General features: G+C 53.9%; 1 protein-coding gene across 1 annotated transcript in view; it reads left to right on the top strand.

The window, feature by feature from the left end:
• Nucleotides 1-1,028: 1,028 nt before the first annotated feature.
• PADI1 (peptidyl arginine deiminase 1) overlaps nucleotides 1,029-19,726 on the top strand; it is a 33,670-nt gene continuing 14,972 nt past the window's right edge. The window contains exons 1-6 of the mRNA XM_027110005.1: nucleotides 1,029-1,210; nucleotides 13,810-13,990; nucleotides 15,086-15,155; nucleotides 15,810-15,871; nucleotides 17,448-17,565; nucleotides 17,652-17,777. Of these exons, the coding sequence (XP_026965806.1) occupies nucleotides 1,119-1,210; nucleotides 13,810-13,990; nucleotides 15,086-15,155; nucleotides 15,810-15,871; nucleotides 17,448-17,565; nucleotides 17,652-17,777 (649 nt within the window). The 5' untranslated portion in view covers nucleotides 1,029-1,118. The remainder of the gene's footprint in view (nucleotides 1,211-13,809; nucleotides 13,991-15,085; nucleotides 15,156-15,809; nucleotides 15,872-17,447; nucleotides 17,566-17,651; nucleotides 17,778-19,726) is intronic.

Raw genomic sequence — 19,726 nt, 5'->3', positions numbered from 1 at the left:
CCACCCATCCATCCATCCTTCTCTAATGGGAATATCCCCACATGCTCTTCAGGAACCTGTTTTATACACTCCACATTACATTACAGATAAACAAAATGGCTCAGGTCCTGGTTAATGGGGAGGGGTGAGAGTGATGGAAACAAAATCATTGAGCATCCTTGAAGTGCTGTTTTGCTGGGTTCCGTATCCATGTGGCAAATCTAGACTCTGCCTCAGTGCTTTTGGGTGTAATGAACTTTGCAGATCAAGAACACTTGCAATCAGGTATGTTGGCAGTAAGAAGGATCATTCCAGGAAGATCTTCGAAATCAAAAGTAACCAAGTAAACGTCTATGCCATTTGTGTGTTTCCCATCTCCCTAATCAGTCTGGGCATTTCTGGAGGTGGGGACTCTGTCCCCTCATACAGACTCTTCCTGTAAAATGAGGAGACTAGTAATAGTTGCCAGGCTTTCTTCTAGTGAATACTAGGTGCCAGGCACTGTGCTAACCCTCCTACACATAGCTCATGTAATCTTCACATCAACCCAGTGGAACAGGTACTACGGCTACAACTGCCATCTTCTCCGTGGAGAAACGGAGCCATGGAGAGGTTGAAGAACTTGCCAAGATCATAGGTTCTAAGTGGCAGAGCCGGAACAGTCTGATTGCACCGTGCTTTTATGTGCGAACTGATCCCTTAATGTATGACATAAGATCTGCAAGCCACTTAGCCAGCACAGAGCCCTCAGAAAATGCTGACATCGTTACCCTGTGGATTCAGGCACTGAGAGTCTGAGGATAGAGGGGAAGCTAGAGAAGGGGGACGGGGGCTGCTGGGGAGCTTGTCTTCTGTTGACAGCTGAGCCCTGCTCCACCAGGCGTCCCCGCTTCCCCATCCCCCCAGAGACGCCTTGGGTGCCACCTCCCTCAGCCTCTTGGATTGACAGGCCCAAGTGAGGAGGGATGGGCATGGAGGTGGGGACCGGGCTCAGGCAGGCTAATCAGGTCATAGTGTGAAATAAAAGGGAGGAGGAAAGCACCGAAACTTCAGAACTCACGCTCCTTCCTGGAGACGAGGTGCCTAGGAGAGGAGCTAGGAAGCCAGGGTGCACGGAGACTTGGAGCCCGGGGGACAGGATGGCCCCACAGAGAGCTGTGCAGCTGTCCCTGAAGAAGCCTACCTACGCTGTGTGTGTGGTGGGAATCGAAACATACGTGGATGTTTACAGGTGAGAGCCGAAAGCACCCACCTGGCTGCTGGGCTGGAGGACCCGGGGTGGGCGCCTGGTGGACGAATGGGGCATATTGGAGGATGCTGACAAGAGGTTGTTTGGACAGCAGAGCAGAGGGACTAGGATATCAGGTCCATCTTGGGGCTCTGGCTCCTGGCACCAGGGTCAAGCCTTTGGCCTCAAGCCCCTGGATGAGTGTTCCAGCTCTGAGCCCTGGGGCCAGACTTTAGGGTCTGGGCTCTGTGTTCTGACATCCCAGTGGAACTTGTGTGGAGCATCAGAATGACTTGTTGCTCAAGACGGGGGACAGGACTGGTCTCCCCTGATTTTGCCCTCAATTTCTTGCCAACCCATCTCTCTGAGGTGGGGAGGGGCAGTGTGTGTGGTGCAGCTCGTTCCTAGAAGGCCAGCCGGGGCGACTGGGATCAAGACGGAGTGGTTAGGGAATGATTCAATGTGTTAATGAAAGAAAAGAACTGGGATAAGCCTGGGGCTTATGTTTTGATGTGTTTTTTAATAAAGGAAAAGAACTTGGAACAAGCCTGGGGCTTGTGTTTGCCAGGAGGATGATGGCGATTATGGCACTGATGGTACCTCTCAGGGCAGTGGAAGCATTAGCTTCCCCTGTTGGTCCCAATACTTCCTGGCCTGGCTTTACCCAGATGGAGGTCCAGGGACCTGGCCCAGTGTGAGTTTCCCCACCTGGCCATTGAGGAAGTTGGTCTTGGGGGTCTTTGGGGGTCTTTCCAACTCAACACACTCTCTATGAGCTCCATCTCTACTGGATCGGATGGGACCAGAGACCCTGCAGATGGGCAGGGGGCAGTCAAGGTGGGAGTCTCCCTCCCAGAGTAGGTGGGGGCTGAGGTCTGTTATAAGGTGGGATCTGAGCTGGGCCCAGCTTCACCTGGCCTCAGGGGAGCCTCTGCCCCAGAAGACCTCCCTGCCTCCCTCTCTGGGGCAGTGGCCTGGGGCTGGGGAGGGAGAGCCAGGAGCCCTGGGAGGCCAGACCTCGGCTCTAAGTCATGCTGGGGGCCCTGGCGTGGGGCTGGTTCTCTTGCATCTGGGTGGCTAACAGAGATCCCATTTTCCGCTGCCCTTTTATCATATGGTTGCCAGACTTGGCAAATGAAAATACAGGGCACCCAGTTAAGTTTACATTTCAGATTTTAAAAAATGCTTTTTTTTTTAGTATATTGCATGGAACATACTTTTTTTTTTTTTTTTAAGGCTGTTTAGCTGAAATTCACATTTAGCTAGGCATCCTGTACTTTATCTGGTAACTCCGCTTCAACATCAAAAGTAGGGAAGAGGTCTCTGGTGAGCCCCTATCTTCCCGATTCCAGACCCCTGTTCTCATCCCAGGGGATGGCTATTTCTGGAAGGTAATTTCAGAACCTCAGGCCCTACATGATAGGTTGTGCTGCTGACTGAGGACAGAAGCGTTTGACTGGGAGCCAGGAGACTTAGGTTCTGGTTCTGGCTCTGCCACTGACTTGCTGTCTGGCGTGGGCCAAGCCACTGGCCCTCTCTGGGCCCTGGCAGGATGAACTGAGCCCCCAATTCAGTTTAGCGTGGTGGTAAAGCGCCCACACTCTGGACTTGGACAGACTCGGGGCCTCATCGTAGCTCCACTGGTGGCTGTGGGACCCCGGGCGAGCTGCTGCATTTCTCTGAGCCTGTTACCTCATCTGACAAATGCGGAAGCAACAGCACTGATGTTAATGGCTTAGGGGGAGGATGAGTGTGGGCACGCACGTGTAGGGCCCTGGCTCTGTGAGAGTGGGAAGTGCTTACCGCTCTGGCAGCTCTGTGGGTTCCCTTTCCTCCACTATTTGTTCTTCCCATCCTGTGTCAGAGGGTGGAAGGAGCAGAGGACAGATCAGCGGGTGTGTGGTGGGAACATGGGGCGATGCCATCTGTAAACTCCTTTGGGGTCACCAGATGCTTTAGCATGCTCAAGTGGGGGCCGTGGCCCAGCCGAGGGGAAGCTGCCTGGTTGTCTGTAGCTGCTGTGCTCTGGCTGACTCTGGGAGAGGGGGCTGCTCTGGGGTCCTGAGGGAGCACCGTGAGGGACCTGTACCCAAGAGCCCTTCAAGAAATGTCACCCCTGGATGGACCTAGAGTCTGTCATACAGAGTGAAGTAAGTCAGAAAGAGAAAAACAAATACCGTATGCTAACACATATATATGGAATCTAAGAAAAAAAAAAAAAAGGTCATGAAGAACCTAGGGGTAAGACGGGAATAAAGACACAGACCTAGTAGAGAATGGACTTGAGGATATGGGGAGGGGGAAGGGTGAGCTGGGACGAAGTGAGAGTGGCATGGACATATATACACTACCAAATGTAAAATAGATAGCTAGTGGGAAGCAGCCGCACAGGGAGATCAACTCGGTGCTTTGTGACCACTTAGAGGGGTGGGATAGGGAGGGTGGGAGGGAGGGAGATGCAAGAAGGAGGGGATATGGGAACATATGTATATGTATAACTGATTCACTTTGTTATAAAGCAGAAACTAACACACCATTGTAAAGCAATTATACTCCAATAAAGATGTTAAAAAAAAAGAAACTTCACCCTGGACATTGGTAGTGACTAGCATCATAGCCACGGAGAATCTCTAAACTAGAAAACAGAAGTTTATTCTGCAGCAAGTTGGTTTAAAAGTAGACCTAAGGAAGAACTTCCAGCCACTGAGGTCTCTGATAGGTGGAGAAAGGTGATATAGAATTGTCAAGACAGGTGGAGGAAGGGGGCCGTGTGTTGACAACCTGGGAAGGTTTAAAAGGAGCTTGAAGCTCACTCCAGGGCCTTGGCTGTCTAGGATGAAGGGGCTGTACTTGATGATGAACTTGGGGCTCTCCCACCCCCAGTGCCAGGTGCCTGGCTCCAGCTGAGGCTGAGCAAGGGGCCTCTGTTTGGCCTTGCTGGTAGAAGGCAGAAGCCCCCCAGAAGAGGGTCACCTGTGCTGGTCACCTGAGCTGCCCAGACTCCCAACCTTCCAGAGCCAGTGGAGATGGGCGTGTGGGAGTCATGGGATGTGATTCATTCCCCCATGTGCTCTCTAGGCTGGTTATTTGGGGGTAATTGTGTGCCCCAGGGGGTCCCAGCCCAAGGAACCTTAGAAATCCCCTGACTCAGCATGCTCTGCAGATCCTACACCCTCACCCCAGCGGGCTAGCTCTCCACCGCGAACCCCTGGGTTTGGCCAGATGGCCCTGGCTGTCTCTGTCCTTTTCTTGGAGGTGGTCCCCAGGGGACTTATGCCAAAAAAGAGGGGATGTGGCATGGGGAATCCATTAGCCGTCCAGCCTGGCGCTCCCTGGCTGCCCAGAGGCCAGAATCAGAGCCCCAGGCTGGAGATCACATGAACATTTACCCTTAGGGATGGAGGAGAAGGCTGGCTGGGTGGGGCTCGGGACGATCTCCTGGAGTTTTTCTAAGCCTCCCCCAGCCCTACACAAGCCTCAAAGCCAAATAGACTCTTAGATCCAAGATGACTGGAATTCCAGGAGCACAGGGAAGGGGGTCTCTGTAGGGCCTCTCAGATGAGCCAGAGAAAAGACCCAGACCACTTCTCTTTTCTGGGGTTCCCTGTATTTCAAAAACCCAAAATGCCAAAACAGAGTTGTAAAACTTGTGGTCTATATATTCTTTTTTTTAAAAAATAAATTTATTTAAAAATAAATAAATAAATTTATTTTATTTACTTATTTTTGGCTGTGTTGTGTCTTCGTTGCTGTGCGTGGGCTTTCTCTAGCTGAGGTGAGCAGGGGCTACTCTTCATTGCAGTGCACGGGCTTCTCACTGCAGTGGCTTCTCTTGTTGTGGAGCACGGGCTCTAGGCTCGTGGGCTTCAGTAGTTGTGGCACACAGGCTCAACAGTTGTGGCTCGCAGGCTCTAGAGCACAGGCTCAGTAGCTGTGGCGCATGGGCTTAGTTGCTCCGCGGCATGTGGGATCTTCCCGGACCAGGGCTCGAACCTGTGTCCCCTGCATTGACAGGCGGATTCTCAACCACTGCACCACCAGGGTAGTCCTGATCTATATATACTTGATGTTTACATTAAGTAAATTAATGCTTTTAACTTGCGAAGAAGTACAATGAAACATAATTGTGCTCCTCAGGGATAATTACAGGATTGAGGCCAACACTAATTCATGATGAGTGACAGGCTCTGAGAGCCGGGCTGGGACCTGGATTTAAAACCAGGTGAGGATCTCCTCTCCTACTTGTTCCGTCCTGTTGCTGTATCGCATTCCTTCATTGGAAGTGATGTTAATGTTTAGATTCGAGGGTTCTTGGAGATTATGAGGCCGGGGTCCCCTGTAAGGTCCACGGAGCCAGGAGAGGCCAGGGAGTTACAGGATCTGGATGTGAAATGGCGCAGTGTGAGTTCTTGAAATGTAAAATACTGGCATCAGAGAGGGTACCAGAGGTCAGAAGCCCCCTAAGTCTACAGATGTGCCTGCCTCCCTGGTTCTCGTTGCTAACTAACTCCCATTTTGAGACCTGGGAATCCATTCAGTCACTCTTCCCTCCCCTCTTCTGGCCCTATAGCCCCTTCCCTGTCCCCGCTTCTCCTTCCCATCATTTTGGTCTTGGAACCTCTCCTCATCCTTGACTGTCTCCTCTTCCCCCTACTGCTCCCATCACTTCCAACTCCACTTCTCTCTCCTCCCCCCAATCTCCGCCTTCCTCTCTTGGTGGTGGGCTCGGGGCCAGGCAGCGGACCCCAAGAGAAGACTCGAGATGCAGGGAATGGAGGGGTGATCGCTCACCCATGATGTAGATGCCTCCTTGACCCCCAAAATGCTTTCCCTGTGATGTGTTGTCCTCTCCTTTGCTATGTCCAGAGAAGCTTCCATTCCCTTTGCTGTGGCTTCTAAGCAGCCGTTCAGCTCTGCCAAGTGGTCCTGATGCTCAAAGACGTGTGGGAGGTGGGGCTGAGGCTGGAAGGAACTGGCAACTCCACACCCAGCCAAAGACATCAGCCACCTGGGGAGCCCAGGAGGGGGACCTCAGCTGTGGGCCGGGAGCAGTGGGGGCGATTCCAAATGCTGCCACCCAGGGGCGGGTGCCGAGGGAGCTGGCACCTGCCGGAACTTTTCAGGAGCCTGGCCTCGCAGCAGGTAGAGACCTGAGTTGGGTCTCCAAATGCACCCTGGGCCCCAGAACAGAGAACCCAGTCACTCTGCATTTGAGACCAAGGCCACCCGAAGTCCTGCCAAGCACTTCTCCTGCACACCTTCCCTGCCACGTTTACGACCCTGCCTATACCCCCACCTGGGTCTCCATTGCTGTGCTGGGAGAGTGGGCAAAGGGAAGGCCAGAAATCCCTCAGGAGGATCCTGCAGAGGGTGTGGTCTGAGCCAGGCTGCCAGATGTAGTGAAAGGGTGGGCTGGGGCTTCCGGACCTGGACAAGAAGGAAGGCTGGGCTCTGTGCAGCCTGGGCCCCAGAGGAGGAAGCTCCATTGGGATGGGGCCTCTGAGAGTCAGTTCGATGACTGCAGAGAACAAGATGGCTGGTAACCAGTCATAACCACCAGTTAGGGTCAGGCTGGTCCTTGCAGGCTGTGTGACTTTGGGCCAGTTACTTAGCCTCTCTGAGCCTGTTTCCTCCCATGCTAGATGAGGATAATATCACCAATTAATTGTACCTGTGAATTTGGCCCCCATTTTACAGATGAGAATTGCATAATCCACGGAGCACAGCCATACAATTTCCCATCTTGCAGATGGGGAAACTGACGCTGAGAGGGGAGAAGTGACTCATGATTCTGACTTTCCATTCAGGGCTCTTCTCTTAAGGATGTTCTGGCCCCCAGCTCCTGTTTGCCTCTGCTGGGAAGGCCCTGGGTGGAAAGCTGCCACCCCCCATCTCTAGCCCCCATCCTTGGGCAGGCAGGGGTCCACTGAAAGAAGGCCTGGCCAGCCCTGCCCTCCTTGCAGGCTCTCTGGGTGTGGCCTTAGCTGAGCAATGACAGGGCATAAGACACCCATGATTCTTATCTCTGGGAAGGAAGGAAAGAGGGAGAGGACATAGCTACACCCTGTGCCATTCTACACTTAGGGGAAAATCCCTGCCTGTGATGTGGGGTCTGCCTGTGATGTGATGTCAGCCATTGCCCTCCCCAACCTCTGTCGGCCACAGCCAGCACCCAGGGAGGACCAAGGAGGAAGCCACACGGGGCCCTGAACTTTCTGTGACCTTTGCCCCGCTATGGTCACTTGACAAATGTTACTGGTCACCTGCTCCTTATTCAGCTCTGTGCTGGGCTGAGGCACCTGGAGATGATATGACCCACCCCCGCCCCCGAGGGGCTCCCATCTTAGTCTGGGAGCTAAAACACCTTCAGAATGTGGACGCTAACAATTGCATCGCTAACCGGGTTTGGGGTCAGGTCTGAGAGTGAAGGGAGATGGAAGAATCCTATTCCCCAGGGTCTGCCTGCTCCCCATGCCCCTTGTGACAGTAATGACAATGGTGACAGCACCATCTTCAGCTCACAGTGCTTGCTGTACTATCTCAATTAAATCTCACAACAAGCCTATGAGGTAGTGACTACTACAATTCCCATTTTGCAGACAAGGAAACTGAGACACAGAGATGTCAAGAGACTTGCCCAAAGTCACACAGCCAACAAATGGCAGAGCTGGGACTTGAACCCAGGTTTGCTTGATCGCAAATTCTATGAGCTCAACCCCAAGAGAGCCCATTATTGGGGAATTTTCTACGTTGTTCGGTTGGTGCGAGGGGTGGGTGAAGGCAAGGCAGAGGATGAGCTTCGGAGTCAGACCCTGAGTGGGGTCACATCTCAGCTCTCCATTGTCGCCCCGCATGTGACCTCCCTCTGGATTTCACATCATCTGTAAAATGGGGAGAAGAATAATAACTGCTCTGCTCAGCAAACAGGGGCCGTGGGGATGGAATCAGAACGGAGTAAAAGTACTTTGGGGCCCGTGATGTCCCTACCCTGGGTGGATGCCATGAGGGCAGGGCCAGGGGTGACTCATCTCTTCTTTCCTGGTGCCCAGCGTGGCACAGTAGGTGCTCAGGAAATGCATGTTGAGGCAGAGCGGCCGACAGCGCTAACAGGACTCCGTGTGCTCCCCGGAGCTGACGTTCTTTAGGGCCGGAGCCTGTGGGGGTCTGGCCAGCTCCGTGGGACTGTTGGCCACAGTGGTTCTCGGCTCCTGGCAGAAGCGACCACAGACCTGGTCGTACCCGAGAGGACTTGCCAGGTCCTGCTGGCTGGTCCCAGGGCATTTCTTGTGGCTTCGGTCCAGGGAACGTCAAGTCCGGGACACCTGGAGAGTGGCCCCTCTGGGGCTCTGGGCAGACAGGTGGCTGATCAAGTGGGAAAGGGGAGTCACAGGCTTGGCTGGCCTGGTCTGCTCAAGGGCTGCCCGCCAGCTTGCTCCTCAGCCTTTCCATCCAGTTCTGCATTATTCTCCCTTCTGCCCTCGCCTCTCCCCCGGCACAATGCCCTGGACAAGCCTCCAGGGCAACCTGGTCCTCTGCCGCCACCCCCATACCCACTCCCCTAGCTGGAGGCGGGGTCAGCCCCATCCTGCCCTCCCTGCCCAGACCCTAGGCCGGGCAGAGGAGTCCCCTGACCCCTGAGATCATCCCTAGGGGCTGGTGGTATCCAAGCAGCAGGTAGGATGGACGGCAGGGGAGGGACTCCATGATTGCTGTGTTTCTCTTCTCCCTAGAGACCAGGTGGTCAACTTCCGAGTAGCTGAGGTAAGGTGTGGCCTGTGGAGCCCCAGTGGGAGGAAGCTTCTGGATACAGGTTGCAGCCAAATAAAAGGAAAAGCTTTCTAATTACCTGAGCTGTTAAGGCACAGAGGGCTGTAAGGTAGTGAGCTGCCTGTTCAAGCACAGGGTTCTGCGATGGGCAAGGAGCTGGCCAGGATGAGACCCCTCTCTGACCGGAGGCCTGTGAAGATATTCCACAGTCTCATTGTCTTAGGGCAGAAAGGGGCCAGAGGTCACGGCTGCCATCTTCCTGGTCTGCACTGACTTCACCCTGCAAAGTTCAGGTGCGTGGAGCGGGAAGAGGGCTCTCCTGCCTCAGTGCCCCACATCCTGCCGGCTCCCAAGGGATCACCTTGAAGCGCTTGTGTTGCAAAGTTTCAACATTTTCCTTTTTCCTTCCTACGTCTTCCCTGACTATTTCCTTCCTCTGGTCCCCGCCGGGGACACGCTCAGGGCACACACACTCATTTTCAAGTCAGCGGGACAGCATAATATAGAAGACAAACCTGCCGCTCCTTCCATCCTTTACCAGGAAGGTTACTTAACCTCTCTGAGAAGATTTCTTCATCTGCTAAATGAGGACAGCAAGGGTTCCTGCGAGGGTTGTTGTGAAGGGTAGACGAGGCACCAAAAGCTGAGCATGGGGCTTCCCTGGTGGCTCAGTGGTTGAGAGTCCGCCTGCCGATGCAGGGGACGCGGGTTCGTGCCCCGGTCCGGGAAGATCCCACATGCCGCGGAGCGGCTGGGCCCGTGAGCCATGGCCGCTGAGCCTGCGCGTCCGGAGCCTGTGCTCCGCAGCGGGAGAGGACGCGACAGTGAGAGACCCGTGTACCACACACACACAAAAAAAGACAGGGTGAGGGAGAGCGTTTCGGGGTGTGTGATCAGCTCGTGCACATTCTTCTGACTGGCTGGTGGTGAGGTAATTGGGAGTCAACATCATCAACCTTCCAACCAGTCTGGGGTCTATGTGCTTGTGGGCAGCATACAGTTAACTTCTTCCACCTGGTGGGGGCTTCAGTATCTGCAAAAGAGCTCAAAGGATGTGGCTCACAATATTATCCATAGCCCTTGAGGAGGAACTAGAGATCCTTGACTTTGTTTAATGGCTAAACTATTATTATTTTGTCTTGCTTGGCTGTTTTCCATTGTTTCTGCATTTTCTCATTTTTCTGATTAAATTATTCTTTGGAACTTGGGGGAAGGCCTAGGAGGCTAAACTTACAAACAAGAGGCAGGCAGAAGACATGGTGGAGGGGGGTCTGTCCCGGGAAGGTCCATAGGTTCTTTTTTTTTTTTTTTTTTTTTAGGGGGCTTCTCACTATTGTTGCCTCTCCCGTTGCGGAGCACAGGCTCCAGACGCTCAGGCTCAGCGGACATGGCTCACGGGCCCAGCCGCTCCGCGGCATGTGGGATCTTCCCAGACCGGGGCACGAACCCGTGTCCCCTGCATCGGCAGGCGGACTCTCAACCGCTGCGCCACCAGGGAAGCCCGGTCCATAGATTCTTGCTCGGGTACAGTTCCACGTTCCTGGGTTGCCTTGCCCTCAACCATAAAACAGGGGTTTCTTGTACCCCTTGCCCACACCAGACACCACGCTGGGTGCTGAGAAGACAGTAGTTTTAGTGAAAGTAAAATGGGAAAATTCCCCACGTTCTAGAGGGAGAAACAGGAGAGACAGGCAATAGAAAAACATGTCAAATAAACACGACATGTCAGGTGACAAGCGCCATGGGTTGAAATGAAGCTGGGTCATGGGATTAGGGAGTGTGGGGTTCATGGTGTCACCCATGTCACACGGACTTAAATAGGGCAGTCAGGGAAGACCTCTGAGAAGGAAATGAGGCACGGAGGGCCCAGCGGAGGCTCGGGAGCTGAACATTGTGAACGAAGAGAACCCAAGTGCAAAGGGTCGAAGGCAGGAGGGAGCTTGGCAACTGGAGGGAGAACAGGAGCTGGGTTTGCAGGAGTGAGGAGGGCGTAGCCAACTCCGCGCAGACTGCAGAGCCCCCGGGGAAAGGCTGTGAACAGAAGGGATGCTGAATGACTTCTGTGTTAAGAGGATCCCTCTGCTGCTGTGCTGAGACCAGATCGTGGGCAGCAGGAGAAGAAGCAGGGGGACCAGCCTATTGTGAAAATCCACATGGAAAAAACTGGTGCCTGGACCAGGGCGTTAGGCGTGGAAGAGACGTGAATGTCAGCAGGTGATGCTGTAAAGGGGGAGCTGACAGGGTTCACTGGTGACTGGATGTGAGCTCGAGGGAAGGAGAGAAGGCCAGGATGAATCTGATGATGGGGCAACTGTGGCCTGACCCGGGCAGGTTTGGACGGGGCAGAAGTGGGGAGCTAAGAGTTTCGTTTTGGACACGTTAAATGTAAAAAACCCGTTAGACACCCTAGAGAGATGTTCAAAAGACAGCTTTGAGTCTGGAGATGCAAAGTGGGGATTCTAAGTCTGGGAGGCTTAGGTTCCTATGGTAACTGACTAAACAATGGGAAGATGCCTGCAAGTGCCTCTTGAGGACGGTGAGGCCAGGAGTGAGATGAGGACCTGTGGGTCCTGCCAGCAGCCTGCAGGGCTCAGGGGCCCCTCTCCACCCCAGCCTCATCTTTAAAACGAGAATAATAATTGCCTTATGGGGCCATGATGTGCGTCAGAGAGCCAGGTCCTGAGTGGGCCTTGGGCCTGTTGTAACTATGACCATCACCACCATTGTCAATGGGGGCCGTTGTTTGTGGGGACTGAGTGACCATGGCAGGGATCTGGAAGGGGTGTCTGGTTTCTCCAGGGGCTTTAGTACTTGGGTGGTTTCTCAGGGATACAGGAAACGATGGAGGCAGGAGGATGTATCAAAGGACCCTTCTGGGCCTGGCATCTTTGCAGTCGGGTGGACGTTTGCAAATTGACTTGACCTTGGGTGGTGGCCTTGAGGCTGACGGCTCTGTCCTGGGGGACGGCAGTGGGTAGCTCTGACATGTAGTTCCCTCGTCCGACTTCCCCTCCAGGGTGTGTGTTCCACATGGCCAAACGCCTCATGGAACCCTGGGGCCCATCACAGGGCTGGGGCAGGGAGGCACACAGCTCAGGTTTATTCAGGGGTTGAAGAAGGACAAGCGCCCCCAGAGGCCCTGCTGACTTTGCTCCTGGTGCCCTGTGGCTCGAGTTTGCAGAGCATCCCCTCTGAGTCTACGGCCCAGGAAGGCTGGCCCCTACCTGCTGTGGCTGGAAGCAGCTGGTGACTTGAGAAGTAGCGTGGAGGCCCAGCAGATGGGTGCCCCCGGCTGGGGCCTGGCAGACTGAGGGCTTCCTGATCCCCCTTTCTGGAGCCCAGAGCTCTGGAGTATTGGGTGGATGTGGTATATCAGGTAGATGGGCAGAAATTTGCAGGGTATGGCCTCAGTCAAGCTCTGTACCACTGGGTGCAGATGGGCCTGAATCCCCCTGCAGACTAGGGGCAACTGAATCCATTCATTCATTTAACAAGTGTTTATGAGACTGACCACACACCAGACACTGTTATAGGTGCTGGGAGCTAGCAATGAGCAAAGCAGACAAAACTCCCTGACCTTCTAGCAGGAGAGACGGACAATACCTAACAGTATGAAGAATCAGAGCAGACAGTGCTTTGTGACCACCTAGAGGGGTGGGAGGGAGACGCAAGAGGGAGGGGTTGGGGGATATATGTATACATACAGCTGATTCACTTTGTTATACAGCAGAAACTAACACAACATTGTAAAGCAGTTATACTCCAGTACAGATGTTAAAAACAACAAACAAACAAAAAGAATCAGAGCAGAGTGGCAGGGATAAGGAGAGTGTGGGAGAAGGTGGGACAAGGTGTAGCATTAAATAGAGTGATGGGCGGGGGGTGCTCACTGAGAAGGGGACATTTAAGCAGAGCCCTGAAGAAGGTAAAGGAGTGAGCCTTGTGGATATCTGGGGGAAGAGCATTTTATGCAGAGGAAACGGCCAGTGCAAAGGCCCTGAGGCAGGACAGCCTGGCAGCTTCATGGAACATCAGGAAGGTCAGTGTGGCTTGAGCAGAGTGAGTGAGGACTGAGCCTAGTGGGGTGGAGGAGGTTCCCGGCGGGGGGGGCAGAGGGCAGATCGGGAGGGGCTTTTTATGCCACTGTGAGGACTTCGCTGTGTGTGATGGGAACCGTTGCTTTTGAGCATAAGAACAACGTGATCTGTTCTGAGTGGGGAACAGGCTGGAGTGGGCACAGGTGGGCTTACGAAGCTGCCCAGCACTCTAGGTGGGTGCAGGGGTGGCAGTGGAGGAGGTGAGAGGTGCTCTCAAACGGATTTCTTGTTGGGTTAGAGAATTTGGAAGCATAAAAGCAGGAAGCTTTGGGGGAGGTGGGGGACTGAGGATGTCCAGAGGTTTTCAGTCTCTGCTCTCTGGAGCCTCAGGGGCCACGGTGGGGGTGGAAGGGTTAAACACCGTGGCTCGGCACCACCCCCGGCTCCCTTTTGTCCTTCTTCTGTCTGGGGTTCCACGCGAGGTCCACTGAAAGGGCTCTGCCACTAAAACAGAGCTCAACAGCCACTGCTCTGCTCCAAGCCCTTCATGTTGCAGAGGGGGAGACTGAGGCCCGGGGACGACGTGCCCAGGGTGGGTCACGTGGAAATCAGTGGAGAGCTGGGATGGAGCCCTGGGGCCCAACCAGGTTGGTCTCCCGGCCAGTGGGCCCCTCACCCCCCGCCGCTCCCCACTCCAGCTGTTAGGGGGTGCCGTTGCATAGCCGGGTAGCCCCAGCCCACTACCCCACTGGTCTCTCTCCTGAGCCCCCGGATGCTCTCCTCTCTCCTTTCTATCAGCGATGTGCCCAAGGGCGCTGAGACTTTCAGTGTCTCTGGGAGCTCCGGGGTGGAGGTCTTTACGGTCTACAACACAGCACGGGTGACAGAGCCCACAGGTAACGCCTACTGGCCCCTGAATGCCGGCGTGGACGTGATCATATCTGTGGACACAGCCAGTGAGGCTTTAAACGATCTCGAGGTAAGAGGCTACTTCCCCACAGAAGGTAAGAGCCCCCCACAAAGCATACCCCGTTCACACATCACCCCCACTCAACCAAACCCCACAAAGCTTTGCCACCCACATCCACGCGGCACATCCTGATACAACCCAACAGACACCCAAAGATGCAAACCCACCCCAATGCCCCAACGTCACACGCACACATACACGAGTGCTCCCGTAACAGCACAGCCTTCCTGCTCACCCCCTGAAATTCACAAACACGCGCTTTAACACAGCTCCGCACAGCCCCAAGCAAGCCCCCCACTCCTGTGCAGACAGGAGTTCTCGGCAGCACCCACACACACGCATGCACGTGGACACGGGTACATACCAGGGTGTGTGTCTCCCACCTAAGGAAGCAGGAAGCCTTCTCTTTCACAGAGGATACCCTTCTTACTCACCCTCAGGCACCCACCACATACACAGCGACCCCTGATTCATTGATTCAGCCTTTTCTCCAACGACACCAAAAAGGTGGGGACTGTGCAGCTGTTGAGAGTAGGGGCCCTGGAGCTCAAATCCTACCTCTGAGCCCCATCTACTGGGATCATCCTGGGGGCTCACTGAGATGGCCTGGGTGGGTCCCTGGCCATGGGTTGAGGGCATGGGGAAAGCTCTGTGAGCTTGGGCTGCTATTATGGGGTGGGGGTGGGGGGTGGTCATTGTTCCCATTTTACAGATGAAGAAACAGAGGCTTAGAGAGGTTGAATAACTTGCCTGTCCCTAGTGACAGCTGTCCCTTCCCTCATTCTTTCTCTCTGACATCCCCATGGGTTCCTGAGGGTCCAGCTGCTCCCTCTGGGATCGTCCTGCACCCCATCTGGCCCTCCTTGCCCCTCAGCCCAGCCCTGGGAGCTGAGGAGGCATCCCAGCCTCTCCAGCTGGAGAAGGGGGCTCTGGATCCAGGCCGGGAGCCCGTGGGCCTTGGGCCTTCAGCAGCAGGGAGTAGCTGGGACCCCCATGCCTCCCCTACCTCTAAGCAGGGCCGCCGGAGTGTCCCCTAGCTCCCCCTGTCACAGCCATTTCTGAAGGGGTGGCCGTGCTGGCTTAGGACTGACCATGTCCCCACAGGTGCAAGTCTCCTACTTCGGGCTGCAGAAGGCTGCCCTGGGCCACAGTGTACTCTACCTCACTGGCGCCGGTAAGTCCCACCTCCCTGGCTCTCTGTACATCCACCCCTCCATGCTGACTGCTTGAGGGTCTTAGGGGAGCCCCCAAGTGCAAGGCCCATGGACATCTTCCTCCCCCATCGAGGAGCTTGGCTTCTTCAGAGGTGGTTCATCCACTCTAGAGCCTCAGGGGTGGAGTCCCGGCCATACTTAGGGCCATAAGAATCTGGAAACTGCACTGCCCATGGGTCACCAGCTAGACCAACAATGGGCCTCCTTCATCCAGAGTCTGCCTATCACACTCACTGGAACTTCAAGACATCACTAAACCATGGAGAGCCACATGCTACCTTGGGCCAGACCCCGGCAGCTGGCCCTGAGAACTGCAGAACCAGCACCTAGAACCTCAGGCCTGATCCCGACCTCCAGAGTCAGGGCCCCCAAGAGCTAGCAATTCAGCCCACATAGATGCGTCAAAAATTCAAGAGCCAGAGCCTTGGGTCCCTCCAACACCCAGAACCACACGGGGCTGCCACAAGGGCCTCTCAGGTGTTGGGTGTGGTCCCCAGAACAGGGCTTCCTGGTTCCCAAGGGCTTGTGGAGGGGCCGAAGCTTGCCCCGACCTGGACGTTATGGTGCGAGGGTGGGCCTGGGGAGCCCTGTTGTCCCTCTACATCTCTTTGCAGACATCTCCCTCGACGTCGACACGGGCCGCACGGGCAAGGTGAAGAGGAGCCACGGTGACAAGGTGGGACTCTCCTGGTTACCCCAAGATGGCAGAGTTGACAGGCAAACCTGGGGGTGGTCCTGGGGTGGAGTGGGCTCTTCCTCCAGAAGGGTGATGGATTCCTAGGGTCTGTGGTATCCAACAGTATAGGGAAGCCATCTGAGGACTCCCAAATCAGCATGAACGGGCCTTAACTTACACTATGTGATCAACATGCTGTGTGACTCCTGGAAAACAGCTTACCCTCTCTGGGTCTCTCTTGTGCCACCTTAGAACTGGGATTAGTTCTTTTTCTTGAGGGCTTTTCTATTTCCTGGGCTGTATTTGGACCCCCAAGCATGGTAGGTGACTTGTCAAGTGACTGACAGATCGTGAAGAGTGAGGACGAAGATGGGGTGGGCTCAAGGCATTATCCCACCGGATGTATCTGAAAGCCATCCTGGGAGGGTAGAAGATCAGATTTGCAGGGAAAGACCCCACAGAGGAAGCCTGAATCATATAGAAGACTTTGTGGACAAGATGGGGTAGGGCTGCCACGGATGGCTATGCAGAGTGTTCACTGCACAGGGTTGCTTGGGCAAGGTGGCGGGGGGGGCCTATGACATAAATCATGTCTTGGGCCCCGGTACAGAGAAGCATCTACTCAGAGGGGTGAACAAGAGTGCCACATAAGTTAGCAGTGGTCCTGTGAGGTCCCCCAGACCCGAGTTTGAATCCCATCTATGTGAGTTGGGGTTCACACCCCAGAGCCTCTTTTCCCTCTTCTGTGAAATGGGGAAAATAAGCCCTGCCTTGCAGAGTCTGGTGGGGATGAAGTAGAAGCACGTCAGGAAGGGGACTTCCCGGGTGGTCCAGTGGGTAAGACTCTGCACTCCCAATGCAGGGGGCCTGGGGTTCCAACCCTGGTCGGGGAACTAGATCCCACATGCATGCCGCAACTAAGAGTCCGCATGCCGCAAATAAGAAGCATGTATGCTGCAACTAAAGATCCCACATGCCGCAACAAAGATCCTGTGTGCCGCAACTGAGACCCAGCACAGCCAAAATAAATAAGCAAATAAATTAAAAGAAAAAAAGAGAAGCACATCAGGAAGAGCTTTGATCACAGAGGCAGGGTTCCAGCCATCTTCCCCACCTCTCTGCTCAGACTATCTTGCAGGACCTGCAGGATCTCAAGTGAAAGTCAGAGGAAACTGTGGGACAGGCCCCAGGAGAGGACTGGCATGGGGAGAGTCTCCCAGGAATTCTCCAGCCCCATCAAGGTCAGGGCGAGGCAGTCTTAGTCTGCTGGCAAGACCAAAGCTCAGCAGACTGGCAAAGGTCATTTCTGGGTTTGGCACCATCTCCCTTCCTCTTCCAGTCTGATGGCTGGGAGGAGCTATTGTTCAAGTTGTTCACTGCACAAGCGTGGAGTGGCTCTGGGTGTAGGGACCTGGAACTCCATTCCCCAAATCTATGATCCCTCTATAAATCTTTAAGCAAACCCAGAATACAAAAGTCTCCAAGTTAACAAAGCAGACAGCTCTAGCCATGTCCAGAACCCCTTCTCAGAGACCCCTGGGTCCCACTGATCCTAAGGCCTCTTGCTTTGCCACAGAAAACCTGGCGCTGGGGCCCTGAGGGCTATGGGGCTGTCCTGCTGGTGAACTGTGACCGGGATAGTTTCAGGTCCAGGGAGATCGACCTCACCAGCACCCAGCTGACATCACTGGATGGTGAGCAACAGAAGGGGTGTATGGCATTGTCCAGGGTGATGGTGTGGGATGGAGCAAGATTGTCTCATGGGCACCCCTCTCTCCAGACCTGCAGGACATGGCCCCAATGGTGCTGAGCTGCGATGGCCCTGATGAGCTCTTTGACAGCCACAAGCTGGTCTTGAACGTGCCGTTTTCTGATTCCAGGAGAATGGCGGTCTTCTGCGCTAGGGGTGAGTGGCCTGGAGGGATCTCTTCCCTTCCTCCTCCATCTTCGCTTCCCAAACCATTCTTCTCTTATCCACCTCTCTCCCTCCTTCCATCATCATTTTGTGACTCTCACTACCACTTACAAACAGCCACTCCATCAGGACACGACATATCGCCCAAGAAAGAGGTTCCCAAACTAGACCCATTTTACAGAGGGGAAAACTGAGGCTCAGACATGTGAATTCACTGCCCTAAGGTCACACAACCAGTTGGGGATGGAGCAAGCATTCAAAGCCAGTCTCTTGGGCACCAAAGCCCCTCTTTCCACTACCCTTGCCCTTTCTCCTGAGCCCATCCTTCCTCTGGTCGGTTAGCATGGAATGAGTTCTTGATGTAAAACAGCAGTGTCCAGGCTGGGTGGGGTGGAGGCAGGGACTAGCACAGCTGAGGCCCAGGCTTGCCTTCAGAATCCAGTTGTTCTGACAGTTTATTAATCAAAGTCTGTGGATTAAAAAAACAAACAAAAACCTGGCAGACACACTAATCCTTAACCCTGAGGTGCCCTTACTCATTTTCATAAATCACAAGAGACCTCTCCTGCCCCTTCCTTCTTCCTCTTCATCCTCCTCTGTTCAAACTGACTCAGAACTTGTCCCAGCTAAATGAGCCTGGCAGGGACCAGAATGTTCCAATGGTAGAAGGTTACCCAGGAGTCCAGCTTGGAAACACTTACTGTGATACCAGAACATAAGCAAAGTCTCCGTAAGTGAGCTGACAACATTTCATGCTGTAAGAGCGTGCCAGGGTGGCGCTTCCCAGACAACCCTCAGGGGAAGGGAAAAGGCTACGGGCCAGAACTACTATGTGCCAGGCGATTTTTTTTAAAAATTTGAGATGAAATTCACATAACATAAAATTAACCATTTTATTTTATTTACTTTATTTTTTTATAAATTTATTTATTTTTGGCTGCATTGGGTCTTTGTTGAGGGGCGCGGGCTTTCTCTAGTTGCGGCGAGCGGGGGCTACTCTTCGTTGTGGTGAGCGGGCTTCTCACTGCAGTGGTTTCTCTTGTTGCAGAGCACGGGCTCTAGGTGCGTGGGCTTCAGTATTTGTGGCACGTGGGCTCAGTAGTTGTGGCGCACAGGCTCTAGAGCACGGGCTCAGTAGCTGTGGTGCACAGGCTTAGTTGCTCCACGGCATGTGGGATCTTCCCAGACCAGGGCCCAAACCTGTGTCCCCTGCATTGGCAGGCGGATTCTTAACCTCTGCACCACCAGGGGAGTCCCCAAATTAACCATTTTAAAGTGAACGATTCAGTGACATTGAGTACATTCTCAATGTTGGGTAACTACCACAAAATTTCTAGCTCTAAGACATTTTCATCACCCCCAAATAAAGGCCTGTACTTATTAGCAGTCACTCCCCATCCCCCAACCCCCAGCCCTAGGCGACAGCTAATCTGTTTTCTGTCCCTGTGGATGTACCGATTCTGCGCATCTCGTACAAATGGGATGATACGATATGAGGCCTTTTGTGTCGGGCTTCTTTCACTTAGTATAATGTCAAGGTTCATCTGTGCTGTCGCATGTATCAATACTTCATTCCTTTTTATGGATGAATAACATGCCAGCATAGGGACATACTACATTTTGTTTAACCATTCATCCGTTGATGGACATTTAGGTTGTTTTCATCTTTTGTGCCAGCTGCTTTTACTTCCTTATCTAGTTTAAAGCTTACGCTGACCGCATGAGAAATGTAATATCAGCTCATTTTACAGATGAGGAACTGAGGCTCAGAGAGGTTGAGTCATTGAGCTGAGGTCACACAGCTTGCACAGGGCAGAGCTGGAGGAGTCCAAGTAGATCTAACACAAAGGTGGTTCCGCCTCTACATTCCTGGCCTTGGGTTTCCTGTCCTCACATCCTCGCAGCCCCACACCCCTGTCCCAGCACTGGGCCCCCAGTGC

Source organism: Aethalodelphis obliquidens, unplaced genomic scaffold (genome assembly GCF_003676395.1).
Source record: "Aethalodelphis obliquidens isolate GAN/ISIS:26980383/991018 unplaced genomic scaffold, ASM367639v1 scaffold9, whole genome shotgun sequence".
NCBI lineage: Eukaryota > Metazoa > Chordata > Mammalia > Artiodactyla > Delphinidae > Aethalodelphis > Aethalodelphis obliquidens.
This window is presented reverse-complemented; position numbering and strand designations above follow the sequence as displayed.